Source organism: Lepidochelys kempii, chromosome 4, assembly GCF_965140265.1.
Source record: "Lepidochelys kempii isolate rLepKem1 chromosome 4, rLepKem1.hap2, whole genome shotgun sequence".
In the NCBI taxonomy this organism is placed as follows: Eukaryota; Metazoa; Chordata; order Testudines; family Cheloniidae; genus Lepidochelys; species Lepidochelys kempii.
The window spans coordinates 105,335,220-105,361,917 of NC_133259.1; the positions used below are offsets into that span (position 1 = coordinate 105,335,220).

General features: G+C 41.6%; 1 protein-coding gene across 2 annotated transcripts in view; it reads right to left on the minus strand.

Moving 5' to 3' along the window:
* Positions 1-26,698, minus strand: part of SMIM20 (small integral membrane protein 20) — a 175,681-nt gene that overhangs the window by 81,658 nt on the left and 67,325 nt on the right. The window contains exon 4 of one of the 2 annotated variants that reach the window (XM_073342349.1): positions 10,726-10,904. The exons of the other annotated variant lie outside the window; for it this stretch is intronic. Coding sequence (XP_073198450.1) covers positions 10,733-10,904 — 172 coding nt within the window. The 3' untranslated portion in view covers positions 10,726-10,732. Of the gene's footprint in view, positions 1-10,725; positions 10,905-26,698 lie in introns of those variants that run through there. 2 annotated transcript variants of the gene reach the window in all.

Below are 26,698 nucleotides of genomic sequence, written 5' to 3' on the forward strand. Positions count from 1 at the left end.
CAGTATCTGGGGGTAATAGTGGATCAGAAAGTGAATATAAGTCAACAATGTGAAGTAGTTGCAAAAATAGGGCTAATATCATTTTGGGGTATATTAACAGGAGTGTTGTATGCAAGGAGGTAACTGTCCCACTCTCCTCAGCTAGTCAGGCCTCAGTTGAAGTACTGTATCCAATTCTGGGCACCGCACTTAGGAAAGATGTTGATAAATTGGAGAAAGTCCAGAGGAGAGCAACAAAAATGATATAAGGTTTATAAAATCTGACTCATGAAGAAAGGTTAAAAAAAATGGGTATGTTTAGTCCTGAGAACAGAAGATTGAAGGGGGGGCCATGATACCAGTCTTCAAATATGTTAAGGGTTGTTATAAAGAGGATGATGATCAATTGTTCTCCACATCCACTAAAGGTGGGGCAAGGGGTAATGGGTTTAATCTACAGGAAGTGAGATTTAGATTAGATATTAGAAAAACTTTGTAATTATAAGGATACTTAAGTTCTGGAAAAAGCTTCCAAGGGAGGTTGTGGAATCCGCATCTTTGGAGGTTTTTAAGAACAGCTTGGACAAACACCTGTCAGGGATGGTCTAGGTTTACTTGGTCCTGCCTCAGCGCAGGGGGCTGGACTTGATGACCTATCAAGGTCCCTTCCAGTCCTATATTTCTCTGAATCTTTGAGGCAATAACATATTAAAAATACTAAAACAAAACAGCTGACCTTCAAAAAAAGTGACATTTCATTCATCTCACACAAGAATGCTGGAACTACAGAAATAAGACATAAGAGTGAAAGACTGACCAAGTATAATTTAAAACTAGTGATCATTAGATCAATAACAAAGAATTAATCTAGGAAAACTGGGAACTGAACAATGTAAAAGCAAGCACAAAAAGTTATGTTTTGTCCAGGAATGTCTGGACAGAGAGAAGAAATTGTCACCTAATGTCAGCAGAAAAAATTGTCTAAATGCCAACACCAAAAAGAAAATGTGAAAATCACAACAAAAAGAAACATTTATCATTCACAAATTTCCATGTCACCTGTGGCAAACTCTGGGAACAAACTTTCCACAGGGACGAGAATGAGTATTTACTGGCAATAGATTATTATTCCAAATATTGTGAAATCTCTCCCTGGAAGAGAGATTGGAATAAATCACACAATAGAATAACTACTCCAGAATGTTTTGTTACATCTGAGGAGAGACAAATCTGAAGGCGCACCCACTTTTAATTTTAAAAAAATCTTGACGTTTGCAAGAAATCGAAGACTGCAAGAAAACAAGGTATTTCAATTTTGGAAGTACAGGAACAGTCCTTTAAGCCACTGTTTCCCAAACTTGGGACGCCGCTTGTTCAGGGAAAGCCCCTAGCGGGCCCGGCTGGTTTGTTTACCTGCCGCGTCCGCAGATTTGGCCTATCGCAGCTCCCACTGGCCGTGGTTCGCTGCTGCAGGCCAACAATGGGGGCTGTGGGAAGTGGCAGCCGGTAAGTCCGTCGGCCCACGCTGCTTCCTGCAGCCCCCATTGGCCTGCAGCGGCGAACCGCGGCCGGTGGGAGCCGTGATCAGCCAAACCTGTGGACGCATCAGGTAAACAAACTCGCTGGGCCCGCCAGGGCCTTTCCCTGAACAAGTAGTGTCCCAAGTTTGGGAAACACTGCTTTAAGCAATTGTGAATCAATGGGTGGAGGAGGTTGGGTCAATAGCCCCATGTCCTCCCCATTCCTTTGGAAAGGGCTAACACCCAGAGTAGAATTGGAGTGGAGGAGGAGGGATCACAAGCACTGAGCAGCCCTTGCTCTGGTTTTGTAGTGAATAAAATACAAGTCACCTCTAACAAAGGAAAGATAATCCATAATACGGGATAGGCACAAATTACTCTGTGTCCACTCACATTTTGGGTGCACATTCACAGGATTATGCTCCTGAAATTGTCCTTTAACTCTAAAATGATGGATTTTAGCTACACAGCAGGAGCCTCAAAGAGACTGGAGACTCACTTAAAGGGAAATCAGTTCTCTGTTGTATAAATAATAAAAATAACTGCATGAAATGTATGTCTCACAGATTCCATGCTGGAACTATTAAAACCCCAAAGTTAAAATCCAGCGTACTGCATGACCACAATAATGATTAATTTATGGAAAAATGAAGGGCTATTTTGTGTGTGTGTTCAGCAGTAAACAGCACAAGTTCTCATTTTTCCACTTAAAAGAGGCCCTAGGGACTCCAACATATTTTTAAAAGGCAAACACCCTTTTCACACTTTGTACCAGATCTCCATTCAGTAATACACTAGATTTTTCATATTTTCATCCTAGTTACTAAGTACTGTAGGTCAGTCAAGTGTCTTTAAAGCACGAAAACTGGACCTGGTTGAAGTTAGGAGTGAATCTAATGCAGTGGGGCTCACACTGCCACAGCAAGGGCAACATCTACTTTACTGAAAATAGATTAGATTTGAATACTTTTAATCAGACTGTGCATCCCACAGAGACTATAGGTCACATCATGGAGTGTTTCATCTTGATCCAAGCAACCAGTTAGCTCTAGGATTCCTGTACTGTTGCGGGATAATCCCAACTATTGTTCTGTAGATGGACTAAATGGAACGCCCCCGCCCCACCACCACCTCTAGTCACATGTGGATGCACGCACACACACAAAGAGGAAAAAGTGCTTCAGTTCTGTAGGGACTGTCTTGGGCCTGAAACAGGAGAATGGAGGGTGGATGGAAATACTATCCCTACTCAATACAGTAAGCAGCCAGTAGTAGAGAGATTCTTCATCAACTGTGTATTTAGGCTGGTGTCTGGTATTAACACTGGAAGTGATGGCTGATTCCAAACACTTCATCATAAAGCTGGCAATGCAAAATCCCAAATCCTAGAACAGCAGCAAAGCTGAAGTCTTTAAATGAGGTGCCCCGTATATCAGTTATAAATTGAACTTCCTGGCATCATGGTGCATCTCATGTCCAGCAGTTGAACAGGCAATAAAAAATGATCCAATTGTAGCACCAAATGGGTGGGCAAGATACATCCTAACTATGTAATGCTCTTCCAAGACAGGACAATAGAAATGGCTGTTTTCTAAAGAAACTTTCTCTTAATGCTGTTAGGAATATAGAATATCATTCAAAACTGTTTTTAGCAGCAGTTCCCCCTAAATCCCTACTCATGCCCCAGAAGATTAATAAATGCATTGGCAATTTGCCACACAGCCTAAATGGTGATGTGGTGTCCAAAGCTTGTTTAGCATCTGACACTGACCTAAATGGAGGCTGAATACAGAATCCTATGCTTGGTTTGAAATGGGAAGATTCTTTAGATCCTTTAAGTGAATAAAACCATCGACATCTCTGTGTTTAATCTTGTGGGTTTGTCTATTTCTGGCTGTGTATTGTTATCGTGACACACACCTGTTACTTTGGACACACACGTACAGGAAAAGGTTATATAAATCTCATGCTTAGGAAGTGATTCCACAGATTTACAACTACTATATATATATATATAGAAGATCATGGAATTCTGTATCCAATAATGAATTATTCTGCTGGAGTGGAACAGCAGACAATTATCAGTATCTCAGAGATCCTGCAAATTTCATTTAATCCTACCGTACAACTCTCTTTCCTTAGATTCAAAAGGAATCCCATTGATCCAGAAAGCTTTAGTAGCTTTTTGGGACACAAACTTTGTAGAACACATTACATTTATATATATTATTATTTTATATATATATGCTTTGCTGCTGTTCTGGGCTTGGTTTAGATCTAAAAACTATTGAGGTTATTTAGACACTTTTTCTAATGATTTACAATACCCCCTGAGACTGAAAGCAAGCCAGGTTTTTTTGGAAACCTAAAACCTTTCTTTTTTATAGTTTTGAAAATCCTTGGAGTTTAGCTTTGAACTTTAACCAAGAAAAGTTATATCTCCTAAACAATGGCATTTGTTGATTGGATGAAGGACTAGATCAATATTGGTTTTGGCAACTGGCTTTGGCTGTGTTTGCCTGCAAAAATATGCAGGTTGTGGTGTCAAAAAATTATGTCAGTTCCTCAACTTGTGCCTCTTTTTCTTGGAGCTATGCCTGAAAGTTTCCAAAGTTACTTCTGAAAGTTAACCTAGAGTCCTCCTCAGCAAAGGAAGTTCACATCAAATAATGGAATGTAATCTACTATTGTGAACTAGCAGCAGCCTTTACTCTGCCTGTTTTCACGATGTTATCACATATGAAATCAAACAGTATGAGAAGGAAGATAATCAAGGAGACTTCGTAATATAACTGACCTCTATGTAACAGAAGTGTTAAAAGCATAGGGCCTGATTCTCATTTATACTAATTTAAACCATGGATTTAAACCACTCTGGCAGTCTAAAAGGGCCTTAAAGTGTAAATATATATTCATATATTTTAAGGCCAGAAGGTACCATTGTGATCATCTAGTCTGAACTCCAGCATAACACAGGCCATAGAACTTCCCTAAATTTATTGCTGGGTGAAGTCCAATAGCTGTGGTTGAACTAGGGCAGGGGTTCTCAAACTTCATTGCATCATGACCCACTTCTAACAACAAAAATTACTACACGACTCCAGGAGGAGGGACGGAAGCCTGAGCCCACCCGAGCCCTGCCACCCCGGGGGGGGGCAAAGCCTGAGCCCCACTGCCCTGAACTGGGGGGCCAGAGCCCAAGGGCTTCAGCCCCAGAAAGGGGGCCTGTAATGTGAGCCCCACCAACCCGGGCTGAAGCCCTCAGGCTTCAGCTTCGACCCCAGGCGGTGGGGCTCAAGCTTCGGTTTTGGTCCTGGGCGGTGGGACTCGAGCTTTGGCTTTGTGTCCCAGGAAGTCTAAGCCAGCCCTGGTAACCCATTAAAATGTGGTCATGACCCACTTTGGTGTCCCAACCCACAGTTTGAGAACTGCTGGATTAGGGTGTATCTTTAAGGACACTGTCCAATCTTGATTTAAAGTTTCCAAAGATGGAGAATCCATACAACCCTTGATATACTGTTCCAAAGGTTAATTACCGTCACTGATACAAAAAGTGTACCTTATTTTGAGTCTGAATTTCTCTAGCTTCAGTTTCCAGCTGTTGGATCATGTTATCCTTTGTCTGCGAGGTTGAAGAGCCCTCTGTTATCATATTTCTTCTCCCCACGTAGGTACTTATAGTCTGATCTAGTAACTCCTTTACCTTCTCTTTGATAAGCTAAACAGATTGAATTCCTTGAGTCTGTTGCTATATGGCATGTTTTCCAATCCTTTATTCATTTTTGTGGTTCTTTTCTGCACCCTTCCCAATTTATCAATATCCCTTTTGAATTGTGGACACCAGAAGTGGACATACTATTTCAATGGAGGTTGCATTGGGACCAAATATAGAAATAACCCTGTTTGCTATTCCTGTTTGCCCACTCATGATGTTGCGTGGTGACTGATTTGTATTCTAAATCTTGATGCTAGGCAGCACCCCCTTGCTGTAAAGGAGGGATCAGTCATTCAGAGACTTCAAAAACTAGGTCTGTTCAAAGACCCAAGGGTTGAAACCACACACTCCTCACAGAGGCACAAACAAACAGAACTCTCTTACTGGTCCTCTTCAGGGGCCTGAAACCCAAGCCACTTAGAGACAAACAATGAACAGGTGGGCCAATCACGCCACTCATCAAGTCCCATTACCTCCAAGCACAAGTACATAACTATGCCCCGTAAAACTCCCCTGTTTGCCTCTCCTGTTTGTCCATAATGGACTATTTTTTGTAACAGAAGCACTTCCCTATAAGCAGATGTTCACTCTAACCCAAATATCATTGTGCACATTGCACTGCACCGATGCTATTTTGGGCTGTTCTTCCAATTCTCTAAAGAATTTAACTAATTCACTATATAAGTAGTCCCACTGTATTAAAGAAAAAAATATTTAAATACTATGTATTGAAAACATCAGGAAATAAGGCACTGTAGAGAAAACAACTGAAGAACTTTGCATGTTAATGAAGAACCAGAAATAGGATTTGTATGGAAAGAATTATCCAGTCCTACCACATAAGGATACAATATGTTGTTTGGGCCACAAACAATGTGTATTTTTCTAATTTTCTCCATTATTCTTTTGAATGCTGTGATGCCTGCCATAATTTAAAGCAAAAGCCTTCTAAAACCATTTGATCTGTGTATGTATCCCCATGCTTTGCTTTGATAATTTACCCCATCATATGGATCAGAGGGTCATCTACACACCTGATTTCGGAACAAACCCTGTACTTTCTGAAGCATCCCATAGTTGAAGTGGAATTAAAATGTAAATATTTCTGTGTTTATTATCACAATGAACACAGCTAAGTGATTTTTCTGTGGAACATTCAAGTCTACTGGCAGTACTTGATGAAGAGACTGCAGCTACTGTAATATACCCTAAGAATTTCAGGAGTCTTCAGATTGAAAGAATGGTCAATCCTGTGATTTTTATCTAATCACTTCTTCATCTAGTACTGCTGAAAAGTAATGGTTAAGTCCATAAAAATATTATTCACATAAGTTAATACACTTCCTCCTTAGATTAATTTGATGCATTTTCTCCTGAGGGAAATCAATGTATAGTGCCTTCTGGAGTACCTCCTCCTCCAAACTGGGCCTTGGTGGCACAGAAATCTGTAATTGACTTCAATGGAAATTACATATCTGTACTTGCTGTGACATCAGGAGCAGATGGTCTAATGATCAAACTGTTTCTTATGTCTGGCCTTCTTTTTAGGGAAAATGTCTTCTTTTACAGTGAAGCCAATATAAAGTGTGTGTGCGCGCATATGGGGGAAACATCATTCGCAAGGGAAACAGTTTCAAGAATGCAAGTATTATTATTAGCTGAGCAGAAGGAAATGACTTGGAGATGAGAGTTTTGGTAGGTTTGGGTTAAAGTGTTGAAGTATAGATGTTCAAGCAGTTTGCAGACCATCTGAGCCACGAAGTCTGTGTTTCTCCTACATCCCCCTTCCCAAACACACCCGACGGAGGCTGGCATCATTGGTTGGGATATGTTGTTACTAGTTTAAAGTGGGAAATCAGAGGCAATTTACATGTTCCATTTGAAAGGCTAAATGAAACTCACTAGGTCTACAAAAAGGTTTAGACTTCCTGGTTCATGTCTTGAGTAGGTTATATTCCTCTTTCACTATGACTGTCACATCTGTAAAGTAACCTTTTACAAAGCTACTGCTGAGAAATCCAGACCAACTTTAAAGAATTCATTTACTTTCATTAAACATACAATGCCAGGGACCAGCTATTAACGTGCTTTATTACAGGATGATTTTGGTTTGAAAGAGTGATCTTAGTAAGAAGAGAAAAATGAGTCAGTAATTTGTGGAAGTTGCTGTAGGCATAAAACATCTTAACCACAAAAGGCGGGGGTGTGGGGGAATATAGAGATGAGTTTTGCCTATGCTTCTAAAAATATCATCCAAAAGACTTTGTCACCCCAGTATTATAGGCATAGGCACACACACAGTTTCTCTGCCACCCCATATATAATATCTAGAAGACAATCCATTTAAAAGACTCTGGGCCAGATCTTCCAGTGCAGCATGGCTGTTTTAAGCTTCACTATGCAAGAGAGAATCACCCCAGTGTAAAGTGATATTCCAGTGGCATAGGTCCAGCATAGGGTCTCTTACACCACATACCCTGCTGAAGTTAGCAGAAGAAAAGGGAAGTGGCTGGAATGCCTCAAGCCCTGCAAATTTTCAGCTGCATTTTCAGCCCCCTGTAGCTCTGACATAAATTAGAGCAGCCCTCATGTTCTCTGACCCAAAGAATGTAGTTTGACACAAGTGAGACAACAAAAGGGTACAGAAAGGAGAGAGGAAGCACAACAGAAAAAAATTAAAAGAGCACATTATTACTTAACAAGGATCTGCTCCTAAGTCCATAGAAGTCAATGGAAAGACTATCTAAGATACCTATATGCCCCCCATTACCACAGTGTAACAGAGGTAGCAACCCCATTAAATATTTTGGGAGGCCATATTATATTAAGTCAACAAATCACTGTGGGCCAGGGATTGTATGCAACTCCCAGGTGAGAGTTATCACAGCGCCTCCAGGAATCAAAAACCAGTGTGAGTATGGTGGTGAATCTCTTAGGTTGTAAACACCTCCAGAGAGGTACTACCCCCTGGGGAGACTTGCATATACTGGCTCAAACTGGGTTTTCCAGAAACCAATACAGAAAGGGCTTTTGCTATTAAAAGGTGGGGTTTAAACTAGCTCGGGGCCTTCTTTCTGAACTAGCAAATGGTTATGACTGTGTCCAAAGGGAGGCCCCAACCCTTGTGGAAGGGTTGGAAGGGACGCTGGCCTATCAACAGTGAAGACAGGCAATTTTTGGTATGTTTAGTATGAGTTTAAATCTTTTTATTTGTATATGTTTTCTTTATAATGCTTTACATTAAGAATACACATGGTTGCTTAGAAAGAACTCTGTGGTACCTTGTAACTGCTAGCAATTCACTGTTCATATAGCCCTTGGAGAAAAAGAAAAGCACAGGCAGTGGTCTTTAGGCAGACGGGCTTACAGGGGATATCATATTGTAATGGAGGGGCCTGTGCAGCCTTAAAACCCTGATCAGGAGGGAGAGAGATGCAGGTCTTCACGCAAGAGAGGTGACAGCTGGGGACTGGAAACTTTAAATGGGTGCCCTCAAGTGATCATGGAGGGGGAATACAGGTGCAGTTACCCTGAAACTGTTGCACATAGAATCAGAATCTTTTCCTGCATTTATCCTCATACCACCCCTCAAGGCAGGAAAGTACTATTATTATTGCCAGTTTATAGGTGGTAGACTCAGGTACAGCAAGACTAAGGGTTGGTCTACAGTGCAATGAAAACCCCACAGCACCAAGTCTCAAAGCCAGGGTCAATTGACTTGGACTTGGGCTGCAAGGCTAAAAATAGCAGTGTACATATTCCGATGTGGGCTGGAGCCCATCTAAGCGTATGTCCACACTGCAGTTAGACACCCACTGCTGGCCCATTCCAGCTCACTCAGGCTAAGGGGCTATTTAATTGTGGTGGAGCCATGTGCGCTCAGACTGAAGCTCTGGGACCCTCCCACCTTGCAGAGTATGATAGTCCAGGCCTGTACATCTACAATGCAATTAAACAGCCCCCTAGCCTGGGTCATCTGGCTGCAAGTTTTTAACTGCAGTGGAGACACACTCTAAGTGACTTGCCTAAGATCACAGAGGCAGGGAATCGAACTGGGAGTTTCTAATTGGCAGAGTAGTTTCTTAACCACTGGATGAGCTTTCTTCCCACTGAAGCACTAAGCTTTGGATCAGGCTGTTGGCCATGTTGATGGTTCCATTCAAATTATTTTGCTGTAATTGTAAGTTATTCATTTAATGTGGGCACTTTGGAAGAAGCTGGATTTTAGAAGAGACTTAAATGGAGTACTGTGGTTTGGCACTATTATTCCAGAATTCATCAGTGTTCTTTCCTGTTTTCCCTTGTAAAGTTCTGATGTCCTGCAGTCAACAACTCAGTTTATTTACTGAGTTGACTCAGGGAAAATCCTACTGGCTTCAGTATTTGGCCTTAAAAATTGCTACTAAATTTCTCCTCGGAAGAAGCAACAAAAATATTCTATCCTGATGTATTTTTAAGTCTGTCCACATGTAAAGTGCTGCTATAAATCTACTTCATTTTATGAGTTCAGAGTGGTACTTGGGAAGAGGGGATGTTTCTTAATTAAACAAGATATGTTCTGCTTAGATTCGGAAGTCTTTTCTGAGTGCTGTGATCTAGCCCATATAATCAATCTCCTTTCTTTATGGCAAGGGTTATGGAGATCATACAGCAGTGGTGAGTTAACAGAATTTCATATTGTGTTCACATAACAACACTGCACATAAGAGATTCCAACTGGGCTTTTAGCATCCCCTTCTAGGATAGGAATGTAGAACCACAGGACTCAACCATAGGCAAAGAGACTCAGCTTTTAGTGGTTTTTAACTCAAAAGGCAATATACTGAGAAAATGGAGGTCAGATACTGTCAGCAAGGGGGCTTTAAGCAGTGCTTAATTTGTAATGAAAGAGGTGCTGGAGCTCAAGCAATTAGGTGCCAGGGCTCAAGCAATTTTTTTACATTCAAAACTGATGCAGAAAATCCAGAGGTGCCAGGACTATGAACTGCAATGCTTAAAAGTGCTGGGGCTCAGCTCTGGCAAGTCCTGGCACAAATTAAGCCCTGCAGCTAAGGGAAAATCAGGGTTTGTAAAAGAATGGGTCTTCACAGATGTAAGAGTTAGCAGATCCTCTACTGGACTTCACAAGCACTCAGTTCCTTCAAAGGTTTCTCTCATCCTCTGTATACACAGAGTGCACCTATAGGTGCTACTTCCTTCCCTGGAATTCCTATTTCCTTAACAATTTTGAAGGGTAGGGATGAGTGACGAGGCCAGTGTCCAGACTCAGATTTATTTTTAATAGGAAATGTCTAAGAACATTCAGATTTGGTTTGGGTACAAATATAATGGAAATAATGGGTTGAAATGTGATCACCACATAGCAGGAGAGGCATAGGGTGTCATAGCTCACTTTTCAGAGGGAAATATGAAGCAGAAGAATGAAGTGTGGCTGTTGTGCTTTACCGCAAGAGCTAGGTGAAAAATGCCAATACATTTTTGTGGAAGATTTCAAATTAATTTTAATTCTGCAGGATTTTCAGAGGAACAATATTTTGTTTTCATTTTTTATATTTTGGTGAAAGTTTTTACTGAAAATGTTTGGTTTTTCAGAAGTTCTTGAAATGATGCTTTGGTTCGGTTTGACTTCAGCCCACCTCCCCCCGCCACCTCCCGTTTTCCTTTCCTCTCTCCTTTCCTCCTTTTTGTCACTGCAAAAAGAGAAACAAGGGAAGAGACGAAGGGGAAAAAAACAAATTGTTTAATCAAAAACTATAAAATAACCACAAAATGGATTTTGTAAAATTCTTCATTTTTTAAAAAAGCTCATTTTTTGTTCAAAAAACTTTTGTATGAAAATTTTCAACCAACTCGAATTACCGCTGTCATTTTTGTGACACTTAAACTGTGTCTCCTCTGCAGTCATTAAGGACCAGAATTTTCACATGACCAGCTGATGGGATGTTGAACATGACTTGTCTCTGTATATAGTGACACACTCTCTAACTAGTATAGGCCAGTGCCCATCCCCCTATTTTGCAGGGTCTCACTGCAACTCTTCCCAATCTCCCATTACCAGGGGTTCAGTGTGACTCCCATTCTTCCCTCCTCCAGCACCAGCTCCCCCCAGCCTTCTCACCATACCAGCAGCATTATGTTCACCCTTATTACTCCCTTCCCTCTCAGGTCAGGGACTCTATGTGCTCCACTTCCCCCTCTGCCATACCAGGGTCTCCGTTCTTCCCTCCTTGCGAAGGGCTATGTACATGCCTCACATGACCTCTTTCCCCCTATAACCCTTCTTTCCTTCTTCCTCCTCAACCCCCAACATCATTCTTGTTTCTGTCTTGGAGGTAAGTCATTCATGTTAAACTCTATAGGGAGGATGAGCAGAGATGAGAGGGAACATTGTTATAATAGAAGAAGTTAACAGGTGCCAATCAGCCACACATGCCAAACCCGCGGAAAAAACACAGAAATTGGGCTTGTTTTTGGCTTAATTGACTTGTGAGTTGCTTGTTGGCTAGTTTTTGGCTTGTAACTTGTTGATTATTTGGCTTGGCTTTGGCTTCAGACCCAGCCCCAGGCCCCAGCAAGTCTAATACCAGCCTTGGCGACCCCATTAAAACAGAGTCGTGACCCCCTTTGGGGCCCCGATCCACAGCTGAAAACCGCTGCTTTAGTACGCCAACTGATTCTCTCACAGGCTTCCTAATACTGATTTGCTGAACTAATTTCTTATCTGCTTTGATATATTTGGATATTTGCTCTTTAAAATCCCTCTGAGCCGAGTTACATTTTACCTGCCATAGTTTATGTTCTTGACAATTGTCTAGGGCTGGATTTCTAACTTTTATTTACCTGTTTGACATGACTAATCTTTTGAAATTTGACATTCAATCCTATTTGAGTTTCTTGCTTTCTTGTTTCCTCTGTAGTTAGTGGGCAAGAATGCCTTCTGTGACTCTTATGGCATGCTTGAGTTCCCTTCAGGCTGAGTCGAGGGATTTTAATTGCCTCACTTTTTGACTAGCCCCTTCAATTTTTAAAGCTTTTCTCCCTTTCTTAAATTTAGCATCACCATCTATGGCTGTTAAAGATTGCCTCAGATTTCTTAAAATGTTATGCACTTATCACTCCAGTGACAGCTCCAAGGTTGTTTTGGGAAGACACTTGCTTTTGAATGTGTAGGGAGATGTGCACATGTAGAATGGGGCCAGATTTCTATAAAATCATTGCTCACGTGTAGTGTATTTAACACAAGTTAGCTGTTGATTTTTCTCATGTTGAGTTGGTGGTTGTTGCATTGAGCAACCTGAACTGTTACATAGTGATTGTGTGGTGGAATGCATTCAGTAACAAAAATTATTTCCTATTAATATGAAAAAGCTCAAAGCTACATCTTTCACAGATGGAAAAAAGCAATATAAATGGCGAAGCTTAATTCCTCAGTTGGTTTATGAATCCAAATCCCTTCAGGTACTCCAACTATCACAAATCCTTAAGTTCTAGATTTGCAAATGGATCTTTGATTAAATCGAAAAGTAAGTGTGAGAACATGCAGTCAGATAATTCCCTCTTGAATGTTCATTTGAGAAGATTCAAGAATATAAGTTATTCTTTCTAAAGTCATTTGCAGTTTATGCTCACTCAAAAGGCTTCAAACTTTTTCAGACAGTAGAATAGAAATAATATTTGCAGAACATAGTCATGTATTAGTCAATTAATATTTAGTGTCAGACAAAGTAACTAAAAGTAGGTCTACAAGTGTTTCTAATTTCCTCATATTTAACATCACAATATGGAAAAAATATACATATGGCATCTCAGCAAGGTTAATCAAAGCTGAACAGATACGGTAGCCTGCATAATTTTCTTTGTCTAGCAACTTTTAGTATCGTTTCCATATTTCAGGCAGACTGTTACACAACTTGCAATCTCTCCGTCAACAAAAGATATTTTAAGTCCCATTCTCTACAATAGTTCCTTGGTCCTTGTCTCAGTTTTAGTCATGTAGAGGAACTGAAGACTTCTTGACTAGACTGGCAAAAACTAAAACATAGGTCAACAGGTTTTTACCAACATATTACTCAAAATGCATTTATGACTTATCTAAATTATGTCAGGTCAAGTCTAAAAGTAATAGCTACTGCTTTGTGGAACATATATTTTAAAACCAGTAAAGAATTGCAGTTAATTAATTTTCATGATCAATTGCCATAAAAGCACATGTATTGAAGCTGGTTTCTTATAAAAAATAAGAACAGTTATTGAGGTAAGCACTGCCTGGAGCCTGGAGCCCTAACACACACACACCCCAGCCTCCTGCCCCAGCCCTGATCCCCCTCCCGCCCTCCACACCACCTTGATCCCAGCCCGGAGCATCCTCCTGCACCCCAAATCCCTCATTCCCAGCCTCACCCCAGAGTCTGCACACACAGCTGTAGCCCTCACACTCTCCCCACACCCCAACCCCAGCCCAGAGCCCCCTCCTACACCCCAAATCCCTTATCCATGGCCCCACACCAGAGCCCGCACAGCCAGCTGGAACCCTCACCTCCCTGCACCTCAACCCCCTGCCCCAACCAAGAGCCCCCTCCTGCACCCTGAACCCATCATTTCTGGCCCCATCCCGGAACCCACACCCCAAGCCCAGAGCCCATACCCCATCCCAAACCCCAACTCCCTGACTCATTCCAGAGCCCCTTCCCATAAGCCGAACACCTCAGCTCCACCCCCCAGCCCAGAGCCCCCTCTTACACTCCAAATCCCTCATCCCTGGCCCCACCCCAGAGCCTGCACCCCCAGCCAGAGCCCTCACCCTCTCCCACATCCCAGCACACTGCCTCAGCATGGAGTCCCCTCCTGCACCCTGAACTCCTCATCTCTGGCCCCACTCCAGAGCCTGCAACCCCAGCTAGAGCCTGAACCCCTTCCCGAGCCCCAACCCCCTGAACCAGCCAGGTGAAATGAGTGAGAGTGTGAAGGTGGAGAGAGCAAGCGATGGGGGGGCGGGAAATGGAGTGAGTGGACACGGGGCCTCGGCGGAGGGGCAAGGGTGTTCAGTTTTGTGCGAGTGGAAAGTTGGCAACCCTACTGACATGGCCAACTTCTACTCAGACACTACAGTGATAACGCCTATAGAAAAATCTAAGGTAGACTGGTTATAGCAATACAACTATTATGTTGGGCTATAAAAAAAGAACGGGAGTGTCAGTGCACAAGAGCAGGCACGGCGGGTGCTATCAAACCGGATGTACCATGGTTGAGTGGTAAATATCACAGTGCAATAAATAACCATTTGAGTGGTACCAATGGAAGTATTAAGAGGAGGAAAAGGGAGAAGTTTTGAGATGTGATTTTAAATGATTCATTGAGTGTAAGGAGAGCAGTTCCAGACAGCTTGAGCTAGAAGAGAAATAAACATACTGAAAAGAGAACCTCTTTTCCCTATTTTGCGCTTCTTTTGGCTCCCTTTTTATTGCATTAGTTCCATCAGTCAGATGGAAGATCAGATTAGAAAAGAAAAGATGAGACTTATGAATACGCACATCTGTTCCTGTTGGAACGGAATGGATCCTATATACCCATGGCGACATAGCACTCTACACCACATAGAGGAAATGTACACTGGAGGGTGAAGATTTCCTTCTAATAGCTGACTGTGTTACTGAGAATGGCAAATAGTATAATGAAACAGAACATTAAATTTTGATGAAAAGCAGAGTCTCAAAGAATCAAACTTCAAAACAGATTTTTGGCTGCTTTTCTTGAATGCTGAAATTTAAAGAAAGGAAAAATGAGAAATTTGATGGCTACATTTTACACTGGTAAAAGAATTGTTGCTCAGTTTTTCCGGCAATCGTCCTTGCATTATTTTATTGTTTCTTACCCTGTTGTTAACAGACATGTCAATTGAAAACTGCATCTGGTTAATGTGCTACTCTTACAAGTCAACCATGTGTAACAATGATGATACTTCTATAATTACTTCCATCAGCGATCACAAGGCACTTTGCAAATCAATTTTTCTAAAACCCCTGTGACGTAGATCAGTACCTGAAACATAGGAACTGCCATCCTATATCAGACCACTGGTCCATCAAAATCCAATGTCTTGTTTCTGACAGTGACTAATACCAGAAGCTTCAAAGGAAGATTCAAGAGTCCCTGTAATTGACAGTTCTGGAATTTTTCAAAAATGAACTAATAGTAAATAAGTACCTGGACCAAGGGCCCAAACCTGTAATTTACACAATGTGTACTCATCCCCACACTGCTCACTTAGTTTGTATGTTTTTATGTTGTATACTTCCCCTCCCCCTTTCGTCTTAGTTTTGTGTTTTCAGATTGTAAACTCTCAAGGCCTGGATTGTGACTTCCTGCCGTGTGCCTGTATGGCACCTAACACACTTTAGGCACTACAGTAATATTAATAAAAGCAGTAAAATGCCCATAAGCAAAGTTTCTTCCTTACTATCGATAGTTCGTGGTAGGATTCTGTCCAATGACGAGGCTAGCTAGTATCACAGCATACATTCTTCTATGCCCCAGGGTGTCTAATGTCTGTTTGAATCCTATGAAGCTCTTTGACTCAGATATATTGTCACAGGGTGACACAGGCCCTTTAAGAGGGAAGAGCCCTAGTGCACCTGGACTGGTCAGTTTGCCCCCAATTAGGTTTAAGAGAGGGCACCTGCGTCCTAGAGAGAAGCACACCAGGTGAGTCAGAACCCAGTGATGCAGAAAGGGGCAGCTGAGAGATGCTTGACACCCAGAGGATAAAGAAGTAGTAAGGAGGAGTTGCTTGGAAGAAGAGCAGTAATCATGAGCTGCCAGTGAGCAGTTTGGAGGAAAGCTGTTGGGGAGAACTGATCAAAGTTGAGGACCCCTGAGAAGCGAAAAGCTCAGGCAGTGGCCCTAGAAAAAGGAGAAGATCCAGCATGGTCAGGAGAAGCTATCTGAGAAGCAAGAGGGTTGTTGAGGGAGGGTGGATCATGAGGGAGCATGGCAGCTTGGAGGAGAGGAGCACTGCAGGCTGCGGCGCCCTCAGGGTGAAGAACTGGGTGAAGAGCTGCAGGAAGACTGGTCAATCTCAGGCAGGGAGGCCTGGAGAGTGGGGCTCTGGCTCAGTGGAAAAAGGAACTGAGAACAAAGTGCTGCTATTGACTCTCAGGTGAGTGACTTGCTGGTGATGTCCTGGGAGAGAGGAATGGGAAAAACCTGCTGTTCCTTTATGTTTATTATAGAAATTTGAAAGTGGAGTTTATTATGAGGTTTGAGGGAACTACTGCATGGAGGTATGTGAATAAATTATACCCAGAGATGGACTTTCTATCACAGTGAGAGACTATGAGCTAAATGCTCAAAAGGAAAAAATCACTGAGTTAGGCATGTAGGCTCTCCACATACTGAATGGGGAGAGACAGGTACCTGAGAATTGAATCCATGAAAGCCAGCATGCTAGGTGGGGAGCCTCCTAAGGTAGTCAATGGGAGACGACAACCAGAAGGCTAAGCCCCACCTCTCTCTGAGATAGGTGCAGGGAGGCGCCTATCTCTGCTTTCTGTTCTTGGCTGGGAACTCTCTTTTGAGTTAGGGCATCTATGTCATTTTAGCAAGAAGGGGGTGGGGAGGTGAGGATGGGAAGGAGGATCACTTCCCTCATGACTTTTAGCCTAACGGTTAGGGCACTCATCTGGGAGATGGGAGACTCCCAGTTTGAGTCCCACCTCCACCTAAAGGGGAGAAAGGATTTGATCTTGGTATCCTCTCAGGTGAGTGCTCTAACCATTGGGCTAAGGAATAGTCTGAGCTAGGGAGTCCCTCAGTCTCTCCAGTTGAAGCTGTCACTCTGTGAATAAATAATGACAGCCTCAGTAGAGCAGGGAGACTGGATCACGGGTCACTCGCATCCTAGTTGAGTGCTTTAACCACTGGCTGTAGAATCAGTCTCATGCTTGTGTGTACTCTTACTCTCTCTTAGAGTAATTTTGGCCCAGATATCTCCACATCAGAGTATTCAATATTCCAGTGGTTAGAGCACTGACCTGAGAAGTGGCAGATCCCTATTCAAATCCCTTCTCCCCCTTAGGTGGAGCGGGGACTCGAACTGGGAGTCTCCCATCTCCCAGGTGAGTGCCCTAACTACTAGGCTAAAAGTTATGAGGAAGGTGATCCACCTCCTCCCTCTCTCTCCCACAGTTTTTCTATTAAACTCACCTATAGGGGCTCAATCTGATAGGCAGTCGCTGAGCATGCTTACCAGATTGGACCCCCTCAGGTGAGTTAAGTGGCTGAATGCCCGTCTTCCCTAGGTTTGTGAATCACTCTGGATACAGGTGTCTGGATGCCCATAGGGAGGAAGCAGAATGCGTACTCAGAGGCAGAAACATAGGCATCTAGGGAATTTTTACTTCAATTTTAGGTACCAAGTGAGTTTAGGCACCTACAGGGTTTTAGTGGGAGTTTTGAACACGGAAGTGGTTCCAGAACTGGGCTTTAGGTGGGGGCCTCACTATGGAATATCCTGTAGCAATGACAACTACATGTTAGCTACATGTTGAGTTTAAACTATTTCCTTTGATCAATGTCAAGTGTGTTATCTTTAAATCATCTCTCGTTTGACTCATGACAAAATATAAGTAGTAGGCCTGACAGGAAAACTGGAATTCCATTTCACAAAAAGTTGAGGTTAAAGATTTGTTTTTGTTCTGCCTCACAATGAAAAAGAGACTTCTTGAAGTTTTTTTTTGTGAAAAAATGTGAGAGAGCTCCTAGAATGGCCAAAAGGAGGTAGTCATGGTACTCCCTTGGGAGGAAGGAGACCCTAGTTCAAGTACCTGCTCTGCCTGATTTGGAGTAGGGACTTGAACTTGGTCCCACATCCTAGCTGAGTGCCCTAAACACCAGCCTATTGGCTATGCTAGGGTCACATGCACTCTCTTCTCCCCTCCACTTCCCCTCAGGCCTGGCAAGCTATTTAGTCAAAACAAAATTTTCCAAGAAGAGGTCCAGTTTCAACAACTTTTTTTTTTTTTCTGGAAGAATGCAGTTTTTGTCAAGATTCCTGACCAGCTCTAGTAAATATGCATGTCCTAATAATATTCTCTACATTGTTCATTACGTTTTTACATCTGTCTCTTCTCCCTAAACAAATAGCCCCAATATTTTCATCTCCCCTCAAATACATTTAGGCCAACCCGTTCAAACCTGGGTGTTTAAAACTGGGCTCCTCTATCCCATATTCAGGCACCTGAAAATCAGACCACTTTCACTTAGGGGTGTTAAGAACCCACAATACACAACCATTTAAGGAATGAACTGACTGCACAACATTTAAAGAAATATGCACCATATAAAAATATATATAATAATAAAGGAACCAAACATGCTGAGGAAAACTAGAACAGCTTTTTCTGAACCTTAACTATTTCCTTTAGAGTCAGCTACATTATATCACCCACATTTCTCTGTACTGGGTGGAGTGGGTCAGGAAGGAGAAAGGAGTAGTTTCTAATAGCTGAACTATAGATCTTACTGTAGCCAGAGGCAGTGCAATGAGCGGTTTGCTGTAGCTGGATCAGCAAAGAAGCTAGCTGCCTTTTAGGTCCAAAAACAAATCTACCCTCAAGTGCTTGGTGGTTGCTCGAGATAAAATCACTAGCAGCCATGTAGACTTTAAGTGACAAAATTGGGCGGTCAGAGAGTTAAGCCTTTTGGCAGCTCCTCCCCAATGGAAAGAGAGTGTATCGGGAATGTCCTGAGAAAGCAAATTTCCCTGAGATTTAGCTGAAGGCTGATGCTCAGTATCTCATAGGACAAGATCCTATATGATCAAAAATGACCCTTGAATATCAAAGTACATACACTATCACTATATGGCATACATAGGTGGTATATGTACTAACATAAGAATGTGGGGGATTTATATGTTCAATATCTTCATCAGTGATTTAGAAAATGGCAGAGAGAGTACACTTATAAAGTTTGTGGACGATACCAAGCTGGGAGAGGTTGCACGCAAACAAAATGGGAAATGACTGCCTAGGAAGGAGTACTGCAGAAAAGGATCTGGAGGTCTTAGTGGTCACAAACTAATAATGAGTCAACATGTAACGCTGTCGCGCAAAAAAAAGCAAACATCATTCTGGGATGTATTAGCAGGAGTATTGTAAGCAAGACAAGAGAAGTAATTCTTTTACTCTACGCCGTGCTAATTAGGCCTCAACTGGAGTATTGTGTTCAGTTCTGGGCGCCACATTTCAGGAAAGATTTGGAGGAAGTCCAGAGAAGAGCAACAAAAATGATTCCAGGTCTAGAAAACATGACCTATGAAGGAAGATTGAAAAAATTGGGTTTGTTTAGTCTGGAGAAGAAAAGACTGAGAGGGGATATGATAACAGTTTTCAAGTACATAAAAGGTTGTTACAAGGAGGAGGGAGAAAAACTGTTGTTCTTAACCTCTGAGGATAGGACAAGAAGCAAAGGGCTTAAACTGCAGCAAGGGCGACTTAGGTTGGACAGTATGAAGAACTTCCTAACTGTCAGAGTGGTTAAGCACTGGAATGAATTGCCTAGGGAGGTGGTGGAATCTCCATCATTGGGAATTTTTAAAAGCAGGTTGGACAAACACCTGTCAGGGATGTTCTAGATAATACTTAGTCTTGCCTTGAGTATAGGGGACTGGACTAGATGACCTCTCGAGGTCCCTTCCAGTTCCATGATTCTAGGTCTATCCTCTGTCTAATTAGCATTAATGTGAATTACATGCCTAAATTCTCTACTCTATGGAAAAATAGACTAATTATTCAAAAGGACAGCATTGTCAGAATTGGAAAATATGCAACAGATGGACTCTTAAATAATTTCCAGTCATTTAATGTAACTATATTCAGATTATCTGGGCACATGTTTCCCCTATAAGAGAAATTTTGCTCTCATTTACAATGGTGCAACCTCATTTAAGTCCATGGGGTTTCACTGATAAATCTTAGACCAGAATCTGATCTGAGATGTGTATCTTACTCAGTTTATAGGACTTTCCAGTCCTGTTGATTACGAAAAGCAAGTATGCTACTAAATCTATTCAACAGTAGGATGATACAAAATGTGTTCTTCCAACTAAATAGTTTTCTTCAAATCTGAAACAGATGGGGACACAATGAATTACCTTGCATGAGATCATCTGGACTTCTGAATGGAATGTAGTACATTTGGTCACATTACATATGTTAAGATCTGATTTTTATGGTCTGATCCTGGAAGTTCCTACCATCACACACATTTACTCTTGTGCATAGGCTCATTAAGGTCAATGGGACTACAAGCAGTAATAATTTGTATTACTTATTTGCATGTAAGTGTTTGCAGGGTTGGACTCTGCATATAATATCATGCATATATACAGTCTATTATCCTAAAGACTAACTTATCCTCCAAGTTCCATATGCATAATAAATGGAAAATTATCAAAATGAGACAGAGGAAAAGAAAATCTGAAGTGAGTCCTTTTCCTAGGTCTCCCAAGGAGTCTAGTCTTTCTAGGCTGTAATATTGTTGGGGAAGAGTGTCTTAGACAGCACCAGACATATTGCTGACATCTGACAAAATAAAAGATAACATTTAATAACCTTAATTATGCCTTTTAACAAAAATTGGAACTGTGCTTAAAATAATGATGTACTACTAAGAGAAAGATTAGGATGAAAGTTTACATGTATAGATTTGCAGGTATTAAAATTCCCTTATTCACGAGATTATTCACAGACATTTCAAATTCATACAAAATGATGGGGTCTAAATTAGCCATTACCACTCAAGAAAGAAATCTTGGAGTTATTGTGGATAGTTCTCTGAAAACATCCACTCAATGTGCAGCGGCAGTCAAAAAAGCAAACAGAATACTAGGAACCATTAAGAAAGGGATAGATAATAGAACATGTCAGAATGCCACTATATAAATGCCACACCTTGAATACTGCCTACAGTTCTGCTGGCCATCTTAAAAAAGATATTAGAATTGGAAAAAGTACTGTGAAGGGCAACAAAAATTATTAGGGGGATGGAACAGCTGCCATATGAGGAGAGATTAAAAAGACTGGGGGTATGTCTATACCACCCACCGGATCGGCAAGCAGCAATTGATCCAGCGGGGGTCGATTTATCGCATCTAGTCGACTGGGGAGCTGCAGCAGTCAACTCATCATAGTGAAGACACCGAGGTGAGTAGGTCTAAGTTCGTCAACTTCAGCTACGTTATTCACATAACTTAGATCAACCCATCCCCCCCTCCCCCCCCAGTGTAGACCAGGCCTGGGACTGGTCAGTTTAGACACCCAATGAAAGTAAAAGACAGCAGGTTTAAAACAAACAAAAGGAAGTATTTCTTCATACAACACAAAGTCAACCTGTGGAACAAGTTACCAGGGGATGCTGTGAAGGCCAAAAGCATAACTGGGTTAAAAAAAGAATTAAACACGTTCATGGAGGATAGCTCCATCAATGGCTATTAGCCAAGATAGTCTAGGATGCAATCCCATGCTCTGGGCATCTCTAAACCTCTGACTGCCAGAAGCTGGGACTGGACAACTGGGAATGGATCACTCAAGAATTGCCCTGTTCTGTTCATTCCCTCTGAAGCATCTGGCAACAGCCAATGATGGACGACAGGATATGGGGCTGGATGTACCATTGGTCTGACCATTCTTATGTTCTTAAATTAGAACCCAGGTGATTAAACCCCATTTTTGTGGAAACCAATCCTACTAGAAATAATAGTTCATACTTACAACCAAAATCTGCTGATAGCTACAGTGGTGCAAATCCACTGAAGTCACAAGTGTGAGAGTAAAATTTAACCTTCATTAGCATCTGACTGAAGTCAGAGAATTTAGCCATGGACTTCAAGGACAGTAGGATCTGACTTCTAGTCAAAAGTCCAATCCTGAGAGGTACTGAGCACCTACAACCTCCAATGAATTAAATAAATAGAGGGTGCTGAGCACTTTCTTCAATATACATGTGGCATATGGATTTATAATGCAGCCACAACTCTGGCAATTCAGTCACAAATTTAAACAGGTATGTTGATAACTGAGTGGGCACTTTTGTACATATCTAACTTAAATGTCCAATTTTTCCAATTCATGTGAGCAAAAGTGGTTAGGAATCTCGGACTGGAAGGAACCTCCCAGGCCATCAAGTCCAGTCCCCTGCAGTTGCAAGCAACCTAGTGAGATAATCCTATTCATAAACTTTACTTGAAAGTGTCTGTTCCTATGATGTGCGTATGCAACACTGATTTATGCATGTGGGATTTTTGACACCCAACTGCCTGAAAATTTAGGCTAAACTTTCTAAAAATTGTCCATATCAATATGATGATCCTGACTAACTTAGTTATCCAAATACAGCAGAAACTTAAAATATTCTAGGCAAAATGAGCCAGCATTATCTACCTTGTGACTCTACTGCAGAGCAATAGGTGTATTATATTTATTATTTAGATGATCCTTTTGAAAGAACTATTTAAAATATAGTGGAATTATTTACAATTGAATAAGTATCAGGCATAGTGTGTTTTAAATCAGCTTCCTCTTTTGGCAATCTCCAACACTATTTACCAAGACCAGAGACTTGGTGTCTTCATTTTATAACCTTCCTTTTAACACCCTTGAAATGCTTGACAGAGAGTCGGAGGAATTCTTGGAACTGGAATCTCTAATACCACATTAATAACAGGAGATGGAACAGTATATTCTGCTACATAAATGCATTTGCACATGAGCACAAAATCAAATTGATCCAGCAGAAAATTCTCTGTAGGATTTATTGGACACCAGACAGAATGAAAAATAGCTGGATTAAAGGGAATGATACTTACTGGAGCTGTGGACATTCTCAAAGTAATTAGTTACACATGTTTTGGTTGTAAATTCTGGGATGAGGTAATAAACAAATAAAATGTGGTTTTGGAAATGACATCCCTAACTACCCAAAATGTCCAATACTAGAAGAATCTGGATGTTTCAGAGCTTGGAACTCTAAAAACGGACCACAGAAAAAAATTTCTTTTAAGAGCAACAGCTGTTGCAAAGGAGAGGATACCACAAAAACTGAAGTCAGCATAAGCTGAAATGTTGATTGATGCACTGAGCTAAACTAATTGATACATTTAGAAAAGGCTTCTGTTTGAATAAACTATGATATGTATATAATATTTCTCACTCCCACACACCCACCCTTTGGTTAGTTACCTGTGTTCACTAACTCAAGTTAAGATTGCATCGTCTCTTCTAGTGAACACCCAAAGGGTGGGTCTTAGACGAGCCAGAGAGATGGGAATTCTGGATAGAAGAAAACAACATATTTCTGAGACTTATAATTATTATTTATATTGCAGTAGCATCTAGGAGTCCTATATATGGACAAGGATCCCATTGTGCTTGGCATTGTACAAACATAGAACTTGCCCCTTGGAGTTTACAATCACAGGACTTAATCCTGTTTCCACTGCCCAAATGGACATTTCCCCATCATCTTATACAGGAACAGGGCCCTTGATGTCATTCATGCCTCCTCATTTTCCTTAATAGCAATTCTGAAGGAGTTACTGATGGAAACTTCACTGAAGTCTTCAGCAGTTCCTTAAGAGTAAAAGATGTCAGTGGGAGTGGCCATTCATTCTTGCATGTACATTGAAGAAGGTGCTCAGCACCTTCTATGCTTAATTATGTCAATGGAAGTTGTAGGTGCTCAACACGTCTCAGGATTGGGCTCTTGACTAAAGGCCAGATTCTGTTGTCATTGGCTAAACTCTCAGACTTCAATAAGGCAGGGTCAGATGCTCATGAAAGTTAAACTCCGCTCTCATGCTAAAGCTCGTGAAATACATTGATATTTTAGGAGTTCTAATTTCACTTCTGTTTTGCCAGTGTAACGTATGTTTGATCTTTATTATTCAGTGCCCAACAAGCCTTGACAGCCACAGAGACTCCCCCAGCAATGGCCTACAGCAGCAGCAGCCAGGCAAGGAGGGGCCCAGCCGCTATCCATGTTTCTTTCTGTCCCTGAGGTCACAGCTGCTAGTGCACTCATACTACTGTTCACAATTTAAGCTCTGTCTGGACACTTTCTTTTCTGTTGATTGGATGTTTGTTCCAAATTCCTCCTGTCCCTTTCTCCCTTCCTGTCCCTTCACTGTCAGCCTCACCATTCTTGCCCTCCAGGCTTCTTTCTAATCCTTCCCTCTTTTTCGCTGCTCTATTGTTCCTGTTTACTCAACTGCCCTAATAAAAATACCACAAATGGGTAAAAGATGACCGAGATGGAATGACAGAGCCATGTGCCATCATGGTCCTGATTGCTTTGCTTGTATACTGGATTCCTTATCCCTAAGCTCCGTGCCCCCTGCACACACTTTGTTTATCTTTTAGATTTTAAGCTGTATGGGACAGGAGACGGGTCTCTCTGCATAAGTGTAGGATAAGGCCCTGATCCTGATTAGGTGCAGCCAACTAATAAATAACAAGAGTGGCCATGAAAGTATGTATCATAAATATAAAGGGAAGGGTAAACACCTTTAAAATCCCTCCCGGCCAGAGGAAAAGCCCTTTCACCTGTAAAGGGTTAAGAAGCTAGGATAACCTCGCTGGCACCTGACCAAAATGACCAATGAGGAGACAAGATACTTTCAAAGCTGGAGGGGGGGAGAAACAAAGGGTCTGGGTCTGTCTGTGTGGGCTTTTGCTGGGGACAGAACAGGAATGGAGTCTTAAACCTTAGTAAGTAATCTAGCTAGATATGCGTTAGATTATGATTTCTTTAAATGGCTTAGAAAATAAGCTGTTCTGAATGGAATGGATATTCCTGTTTTTGTGTCTTTTTGTAACTTAAGGTTTTGCCTAGAGGGATTCTCTATGTTTTGAATCGGATTACCCTGTAAGGTACTTACCATCCTGATTTTACAGAGGTGATCCTTTTTATTTTTTCTTCTATTAAAATTCTTCTTTTGAGAAACTGAAAGCTTTTTCATTGTTCTTAAGATCCAAGGGTTTGGGTTTGTGGTCACCTATGCAAATTGGTGAGGATTTTTATCAAACCTTCCCCAGGAAGGGGGGTGCAAGGTTTTGGTGAGGATTTTGGGGGGAAAGATGTTTCCAAACAACTCTTTCCCAGTAATCGGTTAAGCGTTTGGTGGTGGCAGTGATAAAGTCCAAGGGCACAGGGTAAAATAGTTTGTACCTTGGGGAAGTTTTAACCTAAGCTGGTAAAAGTAAACTTAGGAGGTTTTCATGCATTCTGTCCCTGGCAAAAGCATCACACAGACAGACCCAGACCCTTTTTCTCCCCCCTCCAGCTTTGAAAGTATCTTGTCTCCTCATTGGTCATTTTGGTCAGGTGCCAGCGAGGTTATCCTAGCTTCTTAACCCTTTACAGGTGAAAGGAATTTTCCTCTGGCCGGGAGGAATTTTAAAGGTGTTTAGCCTTCCCTTTATATTTATGACAGTATGTCAGTCCAAACTGATTCACATTTGGATCAATATTTGTGTTATGCTCATACAAAGCATAATACAAATATAAAATCCCACTTCTACATTTGGGACAGTTGCCCTGTCCACAACCATGCTTGTGTACAGAATTTTATTTGTATGAATGTTCACTAACAAAAAAAGTGAAAGGGGTCATGAATTCTGACAAAGCCAACTCCCATTTTGTATTTGAAAGGACATTCTGAACTGCTTTTCTGCTGGTTTGGGGGCTGTAGGCTAGAGCTAGTAGGCATTTAACAATTCATGCCCTACCTGTGAGCCTCTAAACAACTTTCTGCTTGGTGGAACAGGCAGTAGGGAGCCCCAATGGCTTCATTACAGGGCCAAGTGCACTGCTTTTTCATCGGAGGTTTTGAAAAATCTACGGTACATGCCAGCATCTAAAAAAAACCAACTGAGCAACTCTGTGTGGTTGAATCCAGCAACACGTTCTGCCCACAGCTGTTGAAACTAATCTTTTAATAGCTGTCACCATCTGTGACCGATCAGTATATTTCTGAAACACATTCATGGGTGTTATGGTTAACAGCAGATATTCTCAACAAGATAATCTGGCCACTTGCACGTAGCAAGGGTGCCGTCAAAAAGCATGCATTAACCCTCATCTGTAGCTAGCAGCAAGCTCTTTTTAATTTAATTTCCCATGGAATTGCTCCTCCCTGTATAGCCTGATGAATGTGGAGAGGCATACCACAATCAAGTATAATGAGAGAAAATAAAATGAATAACATGGTGACTTGTTGCAGCTATGCTGAGTAGCATCTGAAATAAATCACTGTACAGCTTGTTCCAAATGTTCAGTTTGATGTGATCTGCTTAGAAGTATTTTGCAATAAAGTAATTGGTAGTCCTCTAATAAATCAGGTACTAATGACTGCTAAGTGACTGTGGTACTATATACCCCATCCATGTGACTGCCAAGAAAACTCCATGGCCAATTTGATGCACAATAT